A 23,352-nucleotide genomic window follows, 5' to 3' on the forward strand; every position below is an offset into this window, starting at 1 on the left:
AATTTCGTTCTGGTGATTTTTCACTCAAAGATGAAAGACGCTCTGGTCGTCCAGTTGAAGTTGATGACGCCCTAATCAAAGCAATAATCAATTCGGACTGTCACAGTACAACACGTGAGATTGCAGAGAAGCTTCATGTATCACATACATGCATTGAAAATCACTTAAAACAACTTGGCTATGTTCAAAAACTCGATACATGGGTTCCCCACGAACTGAAAGAATCACAGTTAACGCAACGCATTAGCAGCTGCGATTTGCTAAAGAAACGTAATGAAAATGATCCATTTTTAAAACGACTGATAACTGGCGATGAAAAATGGGTTGTTTACAACAATATCAAGCGGAAAAGATCGTGGAGCAGGCCAGGTGAACCAACTCAAACAACATCAAAAGCTGATATTCATCAAAAGAAAGTTTTGTTATCAGTTTGGTGGGATTACAAAGAAATTGTCTACTTTGAACTCTTACCACCCAACCGAACGATCAATTCTGATGTCTACATTGAACAACTAACGAAATTAAACAATGCAGTTGAAGAAAAGCGGCCCGAATTGACAAATCGAAAAGGTGTTGTATTCCATCATGACAATGCAAGGCCACACACATCTTTGGTCACTCGGCAAAAATTAATGGAGCTTGGTTGGGATGTTTTGCCACATCCACCATATAGTCCTGACCTTGCACCATCTGATTACTTTTTGTTTCGATCTTTACAAAACTCCTTGAATGGTAAAAATTTCAATAATGATGATGATGTCAAATCGTACCTGATTCAGTTTTTTGCTAATAAAAACCAGAAGTTTTTTGAACGTGGGATTATGATGCTGCCTGAAAGATGGCAAAAGGTCATTGATCAAAATGGGCAATACATTACAGAATAAAGTTATTTAGTTCCATGAAAAAATTGTCTTTGATTTTCTTTTAAAAATCCGCAATTACTTAGTTGCCGACCCAATATTTTGATGTAGTCCCATTTGTTTATTTTCTCTTTAGCTTCCATTGCCCTAGGGGTAGTATCAGTGAAGAAGTTCTTTTGGCATACGTCTGAGATTTTGCTGTCCTGGCCTATCCTTTCGACTCTGCTCACATCTATCTAACTACCTACTGTATCACTTTTGCTAATTTGTCTTGGTGGTCCATAAGGTTTGAACATATTGATAAGAATGAGGACAGCCTGCATTCAGACAACTATAGCATATAAAGTGAATAGAAGGGCAGGTTACTTAATTATTTTTTAAAAATATATGTTTTTATTGATTTCAGAGAGAGGAAGGGAGAGAGAGAGAGAGAGAGAGAGAGAGAGAGAGAGAGAGAGAGAGAGAGAGAGAGAGAGAAGAGAGAGAGAGAGAGAGAGAGAGAGAGAAGCATAAATAATGAGAGAGAATCATTGACTGGCTGCCTCCTGCACACTCCCTACTGGGGATTGAGCCCACAACCCAGGTTTCTTTCTGATGCATGGACAGACACTCAACCAATTGAGCAACACCAGCCGGGCTCAATTCTTGATACATCTAACTAGCAAAACAACATGAATTCACCTTACCATCATGATTGGTCAAATCATTTAATTTCTCAGACTTCAGTTTTCTTATTTGTAGAAATGACAAAAACACTTACTTCATAGAATTGCTATAGAATTATGTGAGGCATTTGGAAGTAATTGGCACAACATCTGGCACATATTAGCTCAATGAAATTCCTTTAGATCTTCCTCCACACCCCGCCCCCTTTTTCCTTTCTCATTGCCACTTCTCTGACCTCTGTCTAATGGCCTAACCAAAGAAGTACTGAGCTCCCAGATGATAGGCCTTTTCCTTTGTCCTCTTCTTGATTCTCTTACTCCCTTGTTAAGAATATGCTTACATGTAACTTATAGATAACACAAAAGCCTTTGTCTTTAAATTTGTTTTCTTACTTTTTCCAGTCTTCTCTCTATTTTCCAAGAAACTTCTCTACTTAAACATTTTACTGTTAAGTTTAACATCTCAAAAGCTGCTTAAATAATTTCCTTATTTTTCAAATAGGCACTTCTTCTAATTTCCCCATTGCCTAACCAAAGCATAATTTCCTTCTCTAACCCATTAATTCAAGTTGATATGCCTTCAGTGATTAGTTCTGAATAACTCTTTTCATTCCATTACTTTATATCTGAAATGTGAAAAATTTATCTTCTGTTTGCTGTATATTAATTTGAAGTTTTTATACTTTTAAACTATAATTCATTTTAGGTTTTTGAGTTATAGTTTGCCTAAAATCTTAAGAGGTTTTAAAAAAAGAAATTTTATCCTGTTCTTTTATATACTTCAAAATCTGGGTGTAGGTTGATTCATTGATTGTTGACTAGAGCTATACAAACAAGCTCCAAAATATGTCTTTATTTCTTTCTTCCTGTTCTTTCTTTCTGCTTCCTTCATTTTGCTTACAGAAAAAAATCCTCCTAGAGGATAAAAGATATTTGTGGAGAGCGGCTACAGCGTTTGGACAGTTTCAAGCCTCAGAATAATAAGAGGGCATGGTCCTCTCGTGCACATGCAGGTCCCAGCTTGGAGGGCACAGCCCTCCCAGCACAATTATAGCCAAAGGATATGGTTCTAAGCTCAACCTTATGGTCTGAACCTATGGTCCCAGATGGCTGAGTGATGTAGGCTGTGGGAGGTGCAGCAAGTGTGCCAAAACAAAGCTTGATAGAGTTCTCAGGTGCATGTAATTAAATAGATTTGAAACTCACAAGATCATTGTAAACATCTTGACCACGCCCTTGCTTTGCCTCGTGGGATCTGACTATAAAATAAAGACTTGGCTTACAGGCTGTGTCACTGCCTCTCCATCCGAGAACAGTGTCCTACCTGGCCCCAGCTACATTCTCTTGTCTGTTTTCTTTAATCCTTCACCACCCCTCCTCAGGTTCTCCACTGGCTATGCTGGATGGGGTTCAGATATTATCTATTTTTTTTTTAATCTTTGGGTGTTAATGATAAAATTAATACTTAATATTGGTTCTATTATTTGGAATTTTTGCTACTAATTTCATTTTTTAATTGAGGTATAATTGACATATAACATTTGTTATTAATTTCACAAAACCCCTTTTGATGAACTTGTGAACAGGCTCTTTCATTTGTCTTAGCTCATTTATGGAGTGTTATGACAATGGAATTAGATAAACTGTGTGGATGTGGTCCAGTTTTTTTGATAATTACAAACAGATTATGTCTTAGGGCATTTTATTTTAGCATTAATGAACTAAAACCAACTTTTGAAAAGGTTTAGCAAAATGTAACAAATCCATTGCTGGATTCCAGCCTTTTATAAAAGATGCTTCTCTTTATTCTATAGTTTGCTATCACTTTAGTTGATAATGACAAATAATTCAAATAATACTCAAAGTTTTTAAGAATATTAATAAGAATTTATTTAATAAAAATGTAAAACATTAAAAAGATTAAAACTTTTAAGAAATAAATTAGTAAGTATTGCATTAATATTGATGAGGAATCTGTAAGTTGGGGTACAAGACAACCCAGAAACTGGGTTTAGTGATTTGGCTTATACAGGTTTTCTTTTCATAGCATGTTTTCAATTTTTCCCTTTCAGGGTCTCAAAGGACATCCAGGCCTCCCAGGACTCCGAGGTGAACAAGTGAGTACTTTGTTTATAAAATGGTATCTTTCCCAGAGAGAAAGACACCCACTAGGGAACTTCATTAAGAGATTTTCCCCCATTCCACCGGAACTGGTTTGGCTCAGTGGATAGAGCATCGGCCTGCGTACTGAGAGTTCCCGGGTTCGATTCTGGTCAAGGGCATGTGCATTAGTTGCAAAGAGAGAGAGTAAAAATATTTTAGTTTTGGAACTACAGTATCTAGTTTTTAATTATTCCTTCTCTCTCCCACCAGAAAATATTATGTCATTATGTCATTAAAACATATTCTATTTCTCATTTTCAATGCAGTGTGTATTAGCCCTGTATGAACAATGCAGTGACAAGGGTAGGAGATTAGAAATGAACTAGGGTGGCAGGTATGATTATTGGAAATTCAGCAGAGGGCCTCAGGAAGCCCTAACAGGAGCTCCAGAAAGAAATGTGATGGGGACTGTCACTTGAGAAAAAGATACAAATGAAAACATAAAGGCAACTTTCTATTTCATATGTGTTAAGTGGCACAGTATACAATCTTCAGTCCCTTAGGCACAATTTTTCAAGATTGCTAGTTACTATACATGGCAAGCAAAACATAACAGATGCAATTTCACTTTGCAAAAGATTAAACAATTACTGAAAATCATTTTAATTTTTATGGGTAAAAATCACAAGGTTGGAAGAAAATATGAAAGGGAAAAAATCCCTAAAATGCTGCTTTGGCAGAAATGTGAGGATTTCAATGAAGAAAACTGAATATTTCACAAGAAAATGAAAAATTGAACTTGTGTCAGTACTGGCTAGTTCTCTCATAGCTGCTTTATAACCTAGTACTGTTAGTGTGCATATTATTGTTCTATGAGTGTCATGCTTTTTAAGAATCTAACATCATTTGTAAAGGTTGAAAAATGTATTTTGGAGTCAGTTCTTACTTTCTATTTTAATTATTTTCAGAAAAAAGGAAAAATTTGATAATTGTGAGGAACAACTAAAATCATGTTGCATTTAAAAATGCTGCAGTCGTTAAGAAGAGCATAACTAATTTACTGGGAGACATTCATTTATGGAGAATTTGTAAATATCTATAAATTGGTCAGCAAACATTTGGAAAAGTATTTATATAATCTGTGCAAGCTCTAGTAATAAGAGCTGTCATTTATGGAGTTTTTATTAGTTGCCAAAATGTACTACTTGATAACTACAATCCGTAGTGGTATAGTGATTTATTGAATTTTTCCATATGTTAACTAATGTAATGCTCAGCATCACTAAGAATTATGGCAGTTACCTCCACTTTTAAATATATTCCAACACTTCATTCTGTTTTATCCACACGATCATCCTGTGACCTAGAGATGCACTGAGATGCAGGGAGGACCCATGGAAGCAGAGCTGGGACTTTCCATGGAGTCTGACTGACTCAGAGCATGTGCCTTAATGCTCAGAGCGAGAAGTGAGAGAAGTGGGATGGGGCAGGATTCTTATTCCTAATTACCCCCCTGAGGCTATAATATATTTTGTGCCTAAATTCCTCCATTCAATCTAAAGATTTAAGTGAGCCATTTAAAAAAAAAAAAAAAACCACACATTTTTTTTAGTGGAGAGTAAATTGAGTTGTAGTGTTCGTTTTGAGTTTCTTTTGAGCTCCTGTGGTTACCACAGTGATTTTAGGGTACGGTTGGCTTAGCATGTATTTATGCCATGTAAGACCAAGTTGAAGACTTACTTGTTTACTTTATTTGCTGCTATTCCAGTAAAGAGAAACTTAGCCATTGAGTGGAGTACTTTTTTATTTTATTTTTTTATTTCTCTGTACATCTGGAATGTGTTAGCTCTCTGCATATAGCTTTAACACGTTCTATAAAAATCCATTCACAATCAGATTTCACTTATGTCTTAAACAAAAAGATTGCTTTTAACTGGGGTCAGTTAACCTGATTAGGCTAGGAAAGGAATGAAAGAGATGGTGGGATGTTGGCATTAGTCACATAGTGAACTACAGAATAAAAACAGCATTTTTAACTTGTTTCATTCATTCCTATTGGCATACCTAAATACAAGGTTTTATGTGGGGCATAAACAAGCAGTTGTAAATAGACTGGAACAAATCTCTTAATTAGAGGGTTTTCCTTAGAGCACTATTGGAAGTTATTTGCACTTCAAACCTATACTAGAAACACTTTGTCTTATTTTTCTCATCTGTAAAATAGGATAATAATACTTACCCTTAAAGAGTTTGTGCAGATTAGGTAAATATATATATTACTTGAAATAGTTCCTGGCATGTGATAGGTGCTCAATAAATGTTATTATAGAAGTAAAATATCGTGCATTATATGTAATATTAATAAGGTAATATCTAGTACATAAATATGGTTTCTAAAATGAATAGGATATAATATTTTCACTTGTAAACATGAATTTTATTCTATAATTGTCAGAAGACCACTGTTCATTCACATTCTGTTAAATTGTCCATTGTCATATATATATACACATATATATATACACATATATATATATGTGTGTGTGTGTGTGTGTGTTTGTGTGTAATAAAACCCTAATATGCAAATCAACCAAACAGTGGAACGACCAGTTGCTATAATGCACACTGACCACAGGAGGCAGATGCTCAACACAGGACCTGCCCCCTGGTGTTCAGTGTGCTCCCACAAGGGGAGCGCCACTCAGCCAGAAGCTGAGCTAACGGATGGCGAGTGCAGTGGTGGTGGCGGGAATCTCTCCCACCTCCACTGCAGGCAGGCTATAAGGAGCGAGGCATGCCAGGCTGTGAGAGCCCCGTACTGTGAGAGCCTCAGACTGCAAGAGGAATGTCTGACTGCCCACTTAGGCCCAATCCCCTGGAGGTCATCCCCTGAGGGGTCCCAGACTGTGAGAGGGTGTAGGCCAGGCTGAGGGACCTCTCCCCTTTCCCCCATTGCATAAATTTTGTGCATCAGGTTTCTAATATATATATATATATGTTTATATGCATGTATTTATGCGTGTGTGTGTGTGTGTGTGTGTGTGTGTGTATGTTTATACACACACCAAAACTTGTATCTGGGTTCACATCCAGGTTCTGCTACTTACTGTGGCATCTTGGGTAAGTTTCACAGCTCCCCTGTATGCTAGTTTTTTCATATGTAGAATGGAAATAGTATCTCTAAAGTACTTGGTATGGTGATTGGCACATAAAAATGTGCTTGGTAAATGGTAATTGTTGGAGTAAGGGAAAGAAGGGAGAGAGGAGGGAGTGAAATGAAACAATAAAATTGAGAAATGGATTCTTAGAGAATTGGAAAGAAAGATATATTGGAAACCTACATGTCTAATAGAATGGTATGGCAAACCTTCCAACTATGATTTTCTATTCTTCGTATTTTCTTTGGTCTTTTCTTTCTCTAGAGTTTTCAAGCTTTAGGAGTTTTATAGTGTTTCTATACTTAAAATAGAGGTAACACTTCTATTTCAGGGCAAATGGGCAAAGAGCTAATGTATTTTATTATCTCTTTTACAAACAGCTAGCAATAAATGAATTTTACATGATAAATAAGATATCTATGAATTTTACCCTTGCTATCACCATATGAGCTAAAGGCAACTCAACACACATTCTTCTGGCATTTCCTTGTTTCAAGAATTATTTAGTAGCCATAAACTCTGAATAAACTGATGAATGAATGAATGAATGAATGAATGAATGAATGATGTGTAAGTGAAAGAAAATGAAAACAAGAATATGTTAACATTAGGAAAGTTGAAAAAGTTCGTGTTGAAGTTCACTGACCCATTGAGTCTTATGGGGCTTATGCTCAGAGAGTTAAGACGAGTTGCCTTTTCATTTTGTTGATGGTTTCTTTTGCTGTGCAAAAGCTTTTTAGTTAAATATGGTCCCATTTGTTTATTTTTTCCTTTGTTTCTTTTGTCCAAGGGATATATCAGCAAAAATATTGCTACGAGAGATGTCTGCAATTTTATTACCTATGACTGAGACAAGAAGGAATTCAATTAAAAAAGATAGTGGTTATTAAGAAATGTACCAACTCTTTCTCTATAATAAATGTCTTCTTTATTTATGTAGTGCTGGATTTTTCTATCCTTCACTTATTATTATTAGTTTTCAATGTCTCATTTAGGTTCCTAATCTAACAGTTTTATTTTTATTTAGCAATTTGGGCTCGTCTTTATTTCAAGCAGGTGATTTCAATCAGTATTTTTATGAGGAAAATTTTCTTTCCAAACTTGGGTATTATGAATGCATCAAGTTTATTTCCTTGGGCTTCTTTTGACTTTGTTGTACTTTATTTATTTTTCATTTCAGGGAATTCCAGGATTCACTGGTAATATTGGTTCACCTGGTTATCCTGGCAGGCAGGTGAGGTAACTATATTTATACTTTTCCTTTCTTGTTTGTCTTCATTAATATAGTGTATGTTCTGATTTTGAGAATTAATGTTCAAATGATAATTGGTTTATTTTTTTAATAATGAATTACTCAGAGCAAAATAATTTCAAAATTAAAACTGTAAAAATCCATCAAAAATTTTACTGCAGAAAGTATTTTTTAAAATGGGGTTGGGGTGTAAAGCTATTTGATGTGATAACTTTCAAAATTAAAATGCTCAAGGGTCTAATAAGATCTTAAAATAGCCCTGCTGCTGATTTTACAATACTGCCACTAACGAAAATGAAGTAATGGTAAGATTTTTGTATAATAAACATCATTTTTAAATTACACAGTTAAAAAACTTGGGATACTGTTGGCAGTGCTATATATGCCATTACCTAATACTTTAATCTGAACTAAATTTAATTTCTGTATATGATTTTGAAATGCATTCTAATCATTTTATACTTATTTCCCTCTAATTTCTTACTTCGTTACTTCATGTAGACTAATAGTAGAAATGAACTATTACCCTAGGTCTTCATGAATTGATTACTGGCTCTTGAAATTAATTATTCATTCATTAATTATACATTTATAATATATTTTTTATTATCAAGAATGAGAGAAATAAAACTGCCAAAATAATCCATTAGAAAATTTAATTTTTTTGGTTTTTAAAAGTACATGGAAGGCATTGCATTTAGAATCTTACCACTAAGTGATGATTTATGTACTATGAAAAATATAACTATACTGTAAATACTCAAATGTATAAACATTGAAGTTAAATATTTATTTATTTTTTAAAATTTTGGGAATATATTTTAGATAAGTTAATTACAAGTGTTTTAAAGAACATAGTTTTCCAATAAGAATAATTTAATTAAGAATATTTTTTATATCTGATGTGTTAATTTACTTTATTTATGCACCTAAAATATTTTTGCATATAGATTATGTACATTGCCTCTTTTGGTTCTGAAATTATAAAATTCTTGAACATATATAGTCTGCATTAAGCATACAGAGTTTGTGAAAATGACACCTCTTTATATGTCCTTCCTATTAATCTATTTATAAACAACTCTAAAAAGTACTGCAGTCTGATGATGATGTCTTTTATTCACACTAGGGTCTAGCTGGCCCTGAAGGTAATCTAGGTCCTAAAGGTGTACGAGTAAGTAACCATTTTCATCTTTGTTAATTATGCATGCATAATAGTAGAATGAAATATATAAAATACTTATCATTTTCACTCTTTTTAGGAACTTTGAATGTAATGCAAGTTTAGCCTAAAAAAGAATTATACTTGTTCAATAGATATTTTTTTCTATTAAGGCCACAGAAAGTAGTCTTATAGTAGTAGGTTTTATATCATGTTGATAATTCTTACCTCATTTACATCATTTTGCTAGCTCCTAGAAAAATACCTGGTGTGTTAGGATATGCTCTATAAACATTTGTATTATTATTTATATATAATCATCTATAGAGATAAGAAATGATACATAATGAAGAGACAAAGAGATTCATATTAGTTTAAGGCTGAGATAATATGACATAAAACAATCTGGAGTAGAGAAATATCTGCAAAGAAAGAAATAAACCTATATCAAGAACATATCCCTTGCTCTTCTAAACCATTAAAGGAGTTATTAACCACTTTTAATCATTAAGGAAGTAAAAAGGATTACTGTTATATGTTATGTAATAAACTATAAATTAACACCTAGATGGTTCTAGGAAATATTAGTAAAAGTATACTAAAATTTTGTTTTAAAATTTCTCCATTTTATAATCAGTTGTTTTCCAGAATCTATATCTGTTGCTTATATTATTTAAAATACTTTTGAAATAAATGCATGAAGTATTTAAACTTTTAAAATTCTTAAAACATTTTCAAATACTTTCATATGTATTTTCTTCTTTTATTTTGCTATCAATTATATAAAGTAGGAGAACAAGCATATTATCTCCATTTTATAATTTAGAAAATAGTAAGCTAAAGAATTAATGTGATTTGGCAAAGTCATAACTGGCCAGAACTAGAACCAAATCTTCTCACCTTAGCTACTCTCTCTGCATATTCAGTGCTATCTCTACAATTCCATAAATGAAATATATTGGGGGAAAGCCATGAATTTTTATTAGAAGCTATACTGAAAGTATATGTTGACTTGAATTCAGGAAATAAGAAAAGATTAAAGTTTAAGAACAGGGACTTCGGAGTTAGGTCTGCTTTCTTTCTTTCTTTGTTTTTTCCCCTTAAATTCTCATTCCCTAGATTTGTGACTTTAGATATAATTCATCCCTTCTGTTTTATTTGTTTAATCTTATTAAATGCTCATAATGAAACTTACCTTTCAGGTATTTACAAAAACTACCTGAGCTTAATATTCTTAAAGCACAGTACCTAGCACATAGCATGCGTTTCCTAAGCAGATTATTATATTACTAGAGGCCTGGTGCATGAAATTTATGCACTTGAGGAGGGTGTCCTTCAGCCCAGCCTGCCTCCTTCAATCTGGGACCCCCCAGGAGATGTCTGACTGCTGGTTTAGGCTTAATCCCAGTTGGACATCCCTCTCACAATCCAGGACTGCTGGCTCCTAACTACTCAACTGCCTGCCTGCCTGATTGCCCCTAACCTCTTCTACCTGCCAGCCTAATCACTCCCTAACCAATTCGCTGCCATCCTGATTGATGCCTAACTGCTCCCCTGCCAACTCAATTGTTCTCAACTGCCCTCTCATGCTGGCCCAGTCTCCCCTAACTGCCCTCCCCTGCTGACCTGATTACCCACAACTTCCCTCCCCTACTGGCCATTTTGTGGTGGCTATCTTATGACCACATGGGGTGTCCATCTTGTGTGAGGGCATGATGGTCATTTTGCATATTTCCTTTTTATTGTATAGGATTATTGAACTTCGGAGTTTCTCCTGTGCATGAGCTAATAACTCCAAGACATGTTATTTGGCATATGTGCTTCTCTCTAACTGAATTTTCTCATCTTGCTTCAGTGATTCCTATAACTCTTAATTCTTCTTCATGTCATCTTTGTATTGTATTATACATCCTTTTGCTGTTGCTCCCCCCACAAACACTTTTGTACTGAAAATTATTGTCTAGGTTATAACCATTTTTAAATTGCACTTTTAGGTTTGGGTGGCCAGCTTCAAAAAAGGATTTTGAAAAGAAGAATCCTATATAATAAAAGAGTAATATGCAAATTGACCATACCTCTGCTACACCCACAAGCCACACCCACCAGCCATGCCCACCAGCCAATCAGGAGCAAATATGCAAATAAACCCAACAAAGATGGCTGTGGCCATGGAGAGCAGGAAGGAAGCTTGGATTTCCCCAGCAATGGAGGAAGCCAAGCTTTCTGCCTGCTCTTGCCATCCTAGGCCTCCAATCAATGCTACAAAGTTTCAATGATGGAAGATAAATAAATTCCAACAAAAATGACAGCAGCCACAGAGCTGGAGAGAGCAGGAAGCTTGGTTGCCTCTGGAGATGGAGGAAGCAAAGCTTTCTGCCTGCCCTGGCCAGTCCAGGCTACAAAGTTTCAATGATAGAAGATAAATAAATCCCAACAAAAAATGGCTGCAACTGAAACCAGTTTGGCTCAGTGGATAGAGCGTTGGCCTGCAGATTGAAAGGTCCCAGGTTTGATTCCGGTCAAGGGTGTGTACCTTGGTTGCTGGCACATCCCCAGTAGGGGGTGTGCAAGAGGCAGCTGGTCGATGATTCTCTCTCATCGACGTTTCTAATTCTATCCCCCTCTCTTCCTCTCTGTAAAAAATCAATAAAAAATATATTTTAAAAAAATGGCTGCAGCCATGGAGTAAGCAGGAGGCTTCACTCCACTCAGGGCTACAAAGTTTCAATTGTAGAATATAAATAAATCCCAGATACCAGGGCTTCTGCTTGGGTTACCAGGGAGAATGCCCAGTCTGCAAACCACCATTGGCTCCTCCCCCAGGCCACCCTATGCCCCAAAAGAACCCCCACACTGATCCAGGACACCCTTCAGGGCAAACCAGCTGGCCCCCACCCATGTACCAGGCCTCTATCCTATCTAATAAAAGATTAATACGCAAATTGACCATCACTCCAACACAAGATAGCTGCCTTCACGAGTTCAAAGATGACTGCCCCCATGTGGACATAAGATGGCCACTACAAGATGGCCAGAAGTGGAAGATAGTTGGGGGGGACCAAGCCTGCAAGGGAGGGCAGTTAGGGGTGACCAGGCCTGCAGAGGATAGCAGGGGCAAACAGTCAGGGGAGCAGTTAGGCATCAGGCTGGCAGGGGAGTGGTTAGGTGGTGATCAGCCTGGCAGGCAGAAGTGGTTAGGGGCAATCAGGAAGGCAAGCAGGTGAGCAGTTGGGAGCCAGAGTCCTGGACTGTGAGAGGAATGTTTAAACGGGCAGTTGGACATCCCTCGAGAGGTCCCAGATTGGAGAGGGTGCAGGCTAGGCTGAGTGACACCCTCCTCTCCCCATGCATGAATTTCGTGCACTGGGCCTCTTGTACATATATAATCTTTTCTGATTGATTTAACTTTTAAAATGTTCTTTTGGGGTAGTAGGAGGAAACAGGAGAGCCATTTGTCTAGGTCTCCCATTCACAAATGGTCTCAAATTTAGATTTAAAAAAATATTGTTGAAATTACATACATCCCCTTTTTTCTCCCACTGACTCCTTCCAGCCCACCCCTACCCTATTGTCTGTGCCCATGGGTTATGCATATATGTATGCATACAAGTTCTTTGATCACTTCCTAACCACCCACCCTCCCTCACCTTCAAATGTAGATTTTTGACATTAAGACTAAATATATTGTAGTTAAAAAGACTGAAATAACAAAAACACACTGAGAAATTAAAGGGAATATCTTTTATTTAATTTGTGTCCTATTACTGGACTATGCCACATGTAATCCACTTTAAGTTAATATTTTTATAAATCGTGATAAATGATCTTCTGACTGGTACTATTATTTGATTACATTAATTGTTGTTAAGATGATTACTTTTTAAATGTCAGTATTTAAAGAAGACCATTATTTGTAACCTTCATTTGGCCTTTCTTTGAGTATAGTATGCTGGCTGCCTCATGGAATTAGACGTGTGTAGGGCCACTCCTGATGTTTTAATTACCCTGTTGGTGACCAAAATTACCTCCAACTGGATATACAATCTTCAGCTCCAAAAGCAAAAGCTTATGTGTTGTTATTTTTTTTGTTTTGTTACCGTATTTTTTGGACCATAAGACGCACCGGACCATAAGACGCACCAGTTTTTAGAGAAGGGAAATGAAGAAAAAAAGATTCTGAAACAAATAGTGTCCTAAAATATTTTATGTGCATTAAAACCCAACATCACAGTCATAAACACATGTAATCAACCCTGTAAAGTAAACAGCAGCATTTAGAACCATTTTAGAGCCGGGCAAGCACACAGAGACCACACAGAACCGGGCAAGTAAAAAAACTTTTTTTTTAAAGTATATGTGTAGGCTATATACTTCTGGGGTGGAAAAAGTGCGTCTTATGGTCCGAAAAATATGGTATTTGTTTCATTACACACTAAACTTTAGCTTAGTAATAGTGTTTTGAGAATGACTGTAAACACCTGTATGATTTCTTTGGTGGGTGTTCCTTACATTTTACAATTCTATTAGAATCAGTATAGCATTTATCAAAAAAACCTTTATGAAATTACTATGTAATTACTCATAACATTGTTTCTTTTAAAATCTTTAATGTAAAATATTGTGCTTGTACCCTAAACAGGCTATGTCGAGTAGAGGGCTGACTTTTCAGCTTCCGAGTTCTCAATGATTAGTTCATCAATATGTGTATACCAGTTAGGGTGTCTTTCTTTTATTTATAAGCAAAACTCCAGTTGAATACATTAAGGCAAAGTTAGTTGTTTTTAAACTTGAAACCATCTGTAGCTAATGATTCTGAACATACATGCAGCTTGTCATCATAATCCTAAATATTTAGAATTAGAAATAATTTCAGATGCTTTATTTTAAAACAAACCTTCCTCATTCTCTAGATCCTTGGCTTTCAAGGAAACAAATTTCTTATAAGGGTGTTCCTAATAAACTCTGAACTTCTTGAGGGTACTGATTCTCTTATTCATCTTTATAATCCCTGTTCCTCACACACGTGGCACTAAAATAATGTTTTGTAAACCAGTGAACCAGACTGATATTTCTTCAAATTTGACTGTTGAAAGAGCCTTCTAACAGATTTTCCTACAGTCCTTCTAACAGATATTCCTTCTAACAGATTTTCCTATGTTTTCTGTCTTAAAAGTATCTGTATGTTGTCAACAGATTAATATTTTGGAAAAACAACTTGCAATCAGGGAATTACCATAATTCTCCAAAGCCAGTTGCTCCCAGTTTAAAATATAGTCTAAAATTCTTAGCCTAAAATTTAAGGTTCTCCTTAATATGGTCTCTTAACTATTATACATTTTATCTATTAAATTGGTGAAACAAATTATTTGTCACAGGTGAGATACGTTAGGGTAAAGTATCTCTCATAATTATGTATATGTCCTCCTTGTTTCTCAGACCAATTGGAATCTTCCTGAGGGCACAGTGGGTCGTTGCCCTTATTCAAAGCGTCTTGCACTTAAAATTCTGTCAGTTATCATTTAAAAACATTCTCTGATCTTTATTATATCCCTGTTCATTGTAACTATTCTTGTTGGAATGTTCTTTCTCCCACCTCTTCTTATCAATATTTTACCTACTCTGTGGGCCTATCTCCAGTGCCTCTCGTTTGAAACCTTCTTTGAGTGTCCTGACCTCCTGCCACTTTACAATGAATCTCTTCCTCCCCTGTGCTTCTTTTTTTGGTACTTGTTATAGTTTTTTGATACCTCCATCTTGCTTAAATTTTAATTGAAAAAAAAAAAAAATATATATATATATAATGTATTTTCTGCCCTCTATAAAATTCAATGAAGAAAAGGATTTTGGTTGTGTTGTGTGTTTTTTAAATATATTTTTATTGATTTCAGAGAGAAAGTGAGAGGGAGAAAGAGACAAGCATCAATGATGACAGAGAATCATCAATAAACTGCCTCCTGCAAGCCCCCTACTGGGGATCGATCCCACAGCCTGAGCCCGAAACCTGGGCATGTGCCCTGATCGGGAATCAAACGCATAACCTCCTGGTTCATAGGTCAAAGCTCAGCCACTTACCCACACCAGCTAGTGGATTTGGTCTTGTTGATTTTTATTAGCTACCATGTCCTAAGTTATGTTCCCTACTTTTTTTTTTTTAATTAATGAAAAGATTGACCTATAACTTCTGGAAGAAAAGCAATAGGGTAAGGGAAACATTCATAGTGTTAAGCTGTATATTATAATTTCACATTGCTGTAAAGACATTCAAGGATCTCTAATTTGGAATTACAAGGTGAATGTCTAAATGAAATAATATAGATTGTTTGTTTACTTTCAGGGCTTCATTGGTTCTCCTGGGGAAGCAGGACAGCTGGGGCCTGAAGGAGAGAGAGTGAGTACGTTCTACATGACTTTTAGAGAGATGTGCACATGGTGATGTGCGGCACGGTCAGAGACTCCTCTGTCAGGCAGGTCATCCTTCTCAGTGGTACACATATGGTGATGTACAGCAGGGTCATGAACTCCTGTGTCAGGCACATCATCTTACTAAGTAAAGCAAGCCAGGTTTAAAACAAATCACCTACCAGAAATATAATTAGATTCTCTTAAATGTTACCAAATTTTGTTTTAGGAAAGTAAATGATACAAATATATATGGCTAACTATTTTGAAATCAGTTAAAAAAAAAAAAAAAACACCCACAAACTGAAATATTAAAATCCAATTATGAAAATTGTATTTTGTAATTCATTACTCTTTGATTCAAGTATAAACTCTTAGCAGGTCTTGTATTTCATAATGCAATAGGCAGCAAATAATTCAGGAAATATATTTTTTGTTGCTTAATAATGAAAGATAGCTAACCAAAAATGTAGGCACTTATAAATAAAGATAGAATATTTGCAAAATAATGTTATACTTTCAAAAATTAATCAGATATGTACAAAGGCCTAGTATTCCAACTTCATCTTATGTAGTTTTAAATGCCATAGCAGTACAGTGATTTCTATTTGCATACTTTCATTTACATTGTTAATATTAATTGAAAAAGTGAAATTAAATAATAGCATAACACAAGGTTTGAAAGCAAAGAAAGTCAAATTTTAAATATGACTTTCTTTGCTTTCAAACCTTGTGTTATGCTGATATTATTTAATTTTAATAATATTTAAAATTTAGCATTTAACTCTATTATTACAAGAATGCTATTGAAGCCAAAATTGTCCTTTCTGAAAACAAGTGAAAGTAAACCAGATCATTCTTTGCTAGATGAATTTTCAAATTTACAGTTTTTCAACTGAGTGAGTTAAATTGCATTTTCTTGTTATTACTTGTGAATGCCCTTCCAAAAAAGAAATATTCAAAATTTAAACGTGCTGTAAAGGCAATCAAAAAATGTTCATTAGTCTTTGGTGAGATGAGGTGAAGATTTACCTTTGGAAAACATACAGGCCATTTGTTTCACTTGTAAAAAAAAAACCTTCAGCATGATCCCAACTAAGCTACTCACCTGCCTTGTGATACAGCAGTCTTGTAGATGATGTTTCCAATCCATCATGCAAAGATCTGAGCTGCTCCTCATTGACCCAAAGAGGTATAAACAGTTCACATTGTTAATTACTCTGCTGCTCATGATACAATTCTTTCCTGACCTTTTGGCATGAACTTATTTATAGTAACTGATATAGTAAATCAAGCCAAAGTTATGTCATTGCAAAATATTACCATCTTAGATTTAAGGATCCCAGTGTTGACACTGACCTTCAATAGGCATACTGCCTGCAATCATATGCACTAGTTTTGACCAATCTATATGAAAATATTAAGACCCTTACAAATAATAAATATAAGTTCATTTTGTGATATTGTGCCTACCACTTCCTAATATCATTTGGCTACTTAAAATTCTGATTAAAACCATAAATGATGCAACTAATGAGGTTGCATCATTACTATGTTATAAAACATGTAAGTAGAGAAAAGCAGAAAAAAATAATGTGCTAATCACTCCTGAAAATAAATGGAAAGAAAAAGTCCTTTTTTGAATTTAATAATATATATAATAGTTATTTATGAAAAATATAGACTGAGTAATAATCTGGCCACTAAGTCTATATTAGAGTCCCAAAGCATGAATTTGTGCATGGATGCGGTTTAGCCAGCCTGACCAGGTGGAGGGGACATGGGCAATAGACTGGCCTGCCTGCTGGTTGAACTCCTGGTCAAGGGGACAATTTGCATATTAGCCTTTTATTATATAGGATATACACTGAGTGGCCAGATTATTGTGCGTTCAGAGATCATAATAATCTGGCCAATCAGTGTATATTTATTTATGAAAAATGCCAGTGAGACATGGAGACAGAGAGGAGGTACTTGGCCCTTAGGTGTGGAAAATAAGACCTCCCTGTTGTCTGGTTGTGCCAAGTTTGGTTGTGTGCCTACCTGTGGACAAATAACTCTCACCTGAGGAATGTCGGAATTCCATTTGGAAGTACAGATGGGATGGATTCCTGAAGGTGAAGAAAAGGGTCTGCTTCAGTTACATTAATACACTGAGTGGCCAGATTATTATGATCTCTGAATGCATAATAATCTGGCCACTCAGTGTATAGCCTATATAATAAAAGGCTAATATGCAAATTGTCCCCTTGACCAGTTCGACCAGCAGGCGGGTTGGCCAACTGCCCATGTCCCCTCCCCAACTGGCCAGGCTGGCCGGATCCCACCCATGCACAAATTCATGCACCTGGCCTTTTTTATGCGCACACACACACACACACACACACACACACACTGAGTGGCCAGATTATTATGCATTCAGAAATCATAATAATCTGGCCACTCAGTATATATTGAAGCTTTTCTGAATATCTCACCAATTTAAAGAACACTTTATTTCTCTCTTTGGCACATTTCATTAATGTTTTAGAAAAAGTATCTAGTTTAATAATTTATTCAACAAATATTTCTCCTATTTTATTTTTTATATTCTAGGGTGTTCCTGGGATTCGTGGAAAGAAGGGTCTTAAGGGAAGACAGGTAGTTGAATTCTTGTTTCCAGAGGTTCAGTTAGAGCAATATAATCTAATTACATGTATGTTTCTCACTTTTTTAAAATATGAATGTGGTTATTCTTGTCCACAATCCATGTCATTCAACCCAATTTAATTTTTGCTACTTTAACAATCTAGCAAATACTACTTGAGAATGTGAAGGAAAATTTAGATTAAAAGTAATTTAAAAATTAACACTTCTAACCATTTAATGTACCTTCTCCCCCATAACAAGGGGCTAAAATGTCACAGAAAAAAAGACTAACAATTTAAAACATTAATGATAACACTATTCACCCTCATGGTTTAGAGGTTTTTACAGGCCTGCTTCCAATGTTAACTGAGAAACTACTTTGTTACAGCTTGTTATATTTTCAGGTTAAAAAAAAAATCAATGAAAGTGAATTTTTCCAGATAATGTAATACTTCTGAGAGATGAGTGGACATTTTGACATCATCCAGTACCCTATTTAACCAATGTGGTTCAGGGGAACAGCCTCAGGTTATCCTGGCTGAGTCAGTACAGCTAATCCGCCACCTCCTTTTTACATGCGCTGTTTTTACTACTATTCAAAGATACTGACTAGGGTGAGACATTCTGTACTATACTGTCCTCTAGTCCAGTGTTTCCCAACCTTCTCTCATGATGAGAATCACCTGGTGGAGTTGTTAAAACACAGATTCCTGAATCCCAACTAAGAAGTGCTAAACTAGAATTTTTGGGAACATATAGGTAAAATTGCATACCTAACTTAGTGCTCTGTATATAACATCTGTGTTAGAGCACTAGTTAAGTATACAATTTTACCTATATGTTCCCAAAAATTCTAGTTTAGCACTTCTTAGTTGGGATTCAGGAATCTGTGTTTTAACAACTCCACCAGGTGATTCTCATCATGAGAGAAGGTTGGGAAACACTGCTCTAGTCTATGAGGAAGAAAACTGCTTTTCAGGATACGCTTCCTAAAATTTGGTGTATATAAATAAAATCTTGATGATAATGATAAAGGATTGCATATCTCACCAGAATGTTTAAATTGTTTTAAAGCATTTTATCCTTTAAGCATTGGCAATAGTTCTTAAAAGTAGATGTTAAAAGAATTGCCCAGAATCACATAGTTAAAATTGGTAAAGTCAAGAATTGAGCACAGCTCCTCTGAATATAAATCCAGGACCCTTTTCCTTATTCCCTAGGTATTTCTGCTGACTGTCTTCTACTCATTGCTTAGAAGAGCATTATATATTTTTCCTGTTTTTTTTAAGACAAAATATGATTAAAAACTTATTTTAAAATTTAACTTTAAAAGCTTTAATGTATTAAGATTTAACTTAGCAAACTGTCAAAGTATAAATAATAAACCAAACATTTTTTTCTTGCACTTACATTCAACTTTAAGACTGATCATGTAGCAACAACTGAACTGTTACCATTCCCATCATTGCCACTGATTGTTCTCAAGCACTGTGCTGTTTTGTATGGCATCTAATCTAATTACACTCTACTTTATTTCAAAATGTTAAAATGTAATTTATTTATGTTTAGCCCTCAAACACAAATACTTCTCCATTTATTATGTTAAATATTTAAATTAAATGTGCAAATGTAGGCTGTCTCAAAATTGAGAATAGTTAAGTTTATTTTTATTATTTTTGTGCTTAAATTTTTTTCTCTATTCTGTGCTTAAATTTTTTCCATTCTTCTCTTATCAAAGTATGCTGTCGTAGAACAAATTAAGTTATTTATGTCACTATATAAATTACTTCAAATGTTTAAAATATTACCTTACCTATTAGCAATTATATTTTAAACATACTTTAAGACAAATTAAGTAATCTGCAATGGTTAAATTTTAGGGATTGGTGAAAAAATATTTTCTCAGCTCTTTTGATATGTCAGTTCAGTAGCTCCCAACTTTACTAATGTCACTGGTTTTATATAAATAGTAATTTCATCTTGGCAATATATAGGTAGTATCTAGTTTGCTACTCCACTATGAACTATAAAATTATTTATGGAAATTTATAGATAACTTTTGGGTTTCTTGCACCAGGGGGAATTATAAAATTATCCAACACATGCTATTTATTTCAAAAGAGTAGTTAAAAAAAAAACTGGAAAATCAGTACTCGGTTCTTTGTTTGATTATACACTTCTTTTTATTACAAAATCTGTAAAATTTTACTGATTTAAAAAATGTATGCTTTTGTAATAGATTTAGATCCTTAGAAAAAATTATACTCACTATAGACTGATTCATTTGCTTCTCAGCATAACCATTATGGCTGGTCTCATTTTCAATTCTTATAAGTGTGTTTCTTGTATCACATGATCTCACACATCTAGAGGAAATATGAACAACATAAACTGATGAAAAAAAAAACAGACCCGGAGACAGGGAAGCATCAATCAGATTGTCAAACCACAGAGGGAAGGTAGGGGAGGGTGGGGGAAAAGGGGAGAGAGATCAACCAAAGGACTTGTATGTGTACATATAAGCTTAACCAATGGTCACGGACAAAAGGGGGGTGGGGGCATACGTGGGGAGGGGTTTGAGGTAGGAATAGAGGTATGAGGACAATTATGTGATACCATAATCAATTTTTAAAAAAGAAAACTTATTTGAAGAATACATGTATCCTATTTTTCCTAAATAGTGTTTATAATAGAAAATTTGTCTGATGCTATAATATATCATGTATACTATATATACTTTTTTTTGTCTTTGCCACAAAATGATTTGGCCATGTTTATGAGGAAATTGCTGTGCTTAGAGTAAGATACAGTTACAGCCGCAAGGAAATTATGCCAAGGCTGACCTCACAGACAATTCCAGAATATTAGCCTATGTGTAAGGCTCCCTTATGTCCTGTTCATTTTAAGTAAAATCATCTTCAGATAGCTTTGACATTATGTAAGGGCAAACATATGGGGTATTATGCATTCTGAGACACTTGTATTTGTCAGGTTAGGTGATTAAAATCCCAGGAGAAGAATGGTCTCATTGCTGTTTAAGTAACAGTAAAAACAAAATATCGTTTGATATGTCCATTCTCTCTGATGTGGAAAATATTAGTTATGTGGAATTCAAATGTGCCATTTTCTCTTGGTAATCTATTAAACCATGTGTACTATTTGTTGTTATCTGTAAAATAGACATTCCAGTACAGAAGCAGAATTAAGGATTCCAGGCCTCCATAAAAAATGGTGACAGAAATGCATATTGCAGTAACCTAGAAAGGTCGAAATACGAAAGTGCCTTTATCTAAGACACTTTTGGCTATACAGATGCCAAAGACTGTTACTTCCAGTTTTCTGCTATTTCAGAACTATTTTTAACTGTGGGCTGATGCTTGGTTAGGCTACTTCTGCTCTGTGGATCCTACATTATTTAATTTCTTTAGTATGAATTTGTGAAAAGATGCATTTTATTTTCAGCATTACTCCCCTTTAACCAAATTAGTCTTTTTTGTATTTCAAATGAGCTTGTTTCCTCAAATTTTAGGTAGCTAGAATTATTAGTCTTATGAACATAGAATATTATGATTCAATTTTAAGTAATTATTGTTACATAATTTATAGAATAACTGTAGCACTTTATAGATAACTTTTTAACACTTTACACTTAAACTTTTTAAAGTTGCTGAAATTAAGGCCAGAAACTGATAAAGTAGATTACTTCCCTTTTTGTATTATGTATAATATGGAACACTCTGACAGTCAACATAGTGAAGGTAATAGGCATAGAAAACTTCGAAGTCCAAGTTCAGGTTTTTCTAAATTTAATCAAGGTGAGCTTTTTTTTGGAATGCTGAGTTGATTTCTAACTTGTATACTAAAGATCTAAATTTGATATTAATACTTTATAAAACATTTAAATGTATACATATTGATATTATGTTATATATAACATAATCATAGAGGAGTGGTATTTAGATACTAAATACCAGTGGTATTTAGATAGTATTTAGATACTATCATATCTAATATGGTAGTAGAGTAAGTAGAGTATAGTTCAAGAGTAAGTAATATTATTAAGCTTAGGTTTTGAAAGATGTTGCTATAAATCATATATTTATATAGCTGGCCAAATGGTCACTTATTTCCCTGAGTAAACATTAAGCATGGAATTAAGTAGTTGTGAGCCAACTTCCTAGTAATGTCTGTTTTTTTTTAAATAAAATTATAGGTTCACAAGTAAGAGATATCTGCTCTTAGACACTATAAACATTAATATGAATGCTCTTGAAAATGGATACATTCTAAATAACATATTATTTTGGTTATTCAAGAGTTATTTATTATTTAGCCTCATACTGGTATTTTTAAATTTAATGTTTGTATTAAAAGTTGTTTCACATTAAATCTTACTTCCCAGAAAACTTTTCCCCCAAAATAAAACATTGTGTTTATTCAGTATTTAGGAATCGAGTTGATATTTGTAACAAAATTTGTTTTTGTTTTCAACAGGAAGACCAGGAAAACTGGCTTTGTTAGGAATTTGGTTTATTTTAGGATGAAAATAAGTATATAAAAATAATTATATTAGCAATTTTTTTTGTTCCTTGATCTTAGATTGTTGCTATTTGAGAATTTCTTTATAGCTTGTATTATAAGCTATTTATGATTTCAAGATCTTAATATAAAGTACTTACTAATCACTATAATTATGTTTAAAACCTCATGTAATCAATTGCATGTTAGTCAATAATGTGTACTCATGCTTTTGGATCTAAGATAATAGTTCTTATCCCTTTCTACATGCCCTACATTGGATCAAAATCTTTATGGTCAGTTAACACTAGAGGACAGCCAGAGGGTTCTAGATGCATTCATTCAGTAGAACCAGCCTTTGAAGATGAGGTAGCCCAGGACACTGCTAATTCATTCTTTTCACAGACACTGTCTGCTAAAAGAACTCAAATCCTTTCTCCAGAGATCTATCTAAATATGGTAGTAGACAACCTTTATTAGTCAGACCTCTTTTTATTTATTCTTTAATTTTCACCAGAGGACATGCTGCTTTTTTTTTTTTTTTTTTTTTTTTTTTTTTTTTTTTTTATTGAGTTTAGGAAGAGGCGAAGGGAGAGGGAGAGAGAAA

The 23,352-nt window shown here is 34.5% G+C and overlaps 1 protein-coding gene across 6 annotated transcripts in view; it reads left to right on the forward strand.

Annotated features, from left to right (window-relative positions):
- COL24A1 (collagen type XXIV alpha 1 chain) overlaps positions 1–23,352 on the forward strand; it is a 294,053-nt gene that overhangs the window by 63,231 nt on the left and 207,470 nt on the right. For all 6 annotated transcript variants that reach the window (XM_084874405.1, XM_084874404.1, XM_084874403.1 and 3 more), the window contains exons 9-13: positions 3,598–3,642; positions 7,967–8,020; positions 9,168–9,212; positions 15,535–15,588; positions 18,195–18,239. In XM_084874405.1, coding sequence (XP_084730531.1) covers positions 3,598–3,642; positions 7,967–8,020; positions 9,168–9,212; positions 15,535–15,588; positions 18,195–18,239 — 243 coding nt within the window. The remainder of the gene's footprint in view (positions 1–3,597; positions 3,643–7,966; positions 8,021–9,167; positions 9,213–15,534; positions 15,589–18,194; positions 18,240–23,352) is intronic.

This window comes from Pipistrellus hanaki, assembly GCF_964339955.1.
Source record: "Pipistrellus hanaki genome assembly, chromosome: 2".
NCBI lineage: Eukaryota > Metazoa > Chordata > Mammalia > Chiroptera > Vespertilionidae > Pipistrellus > Pipistrellus hanaki.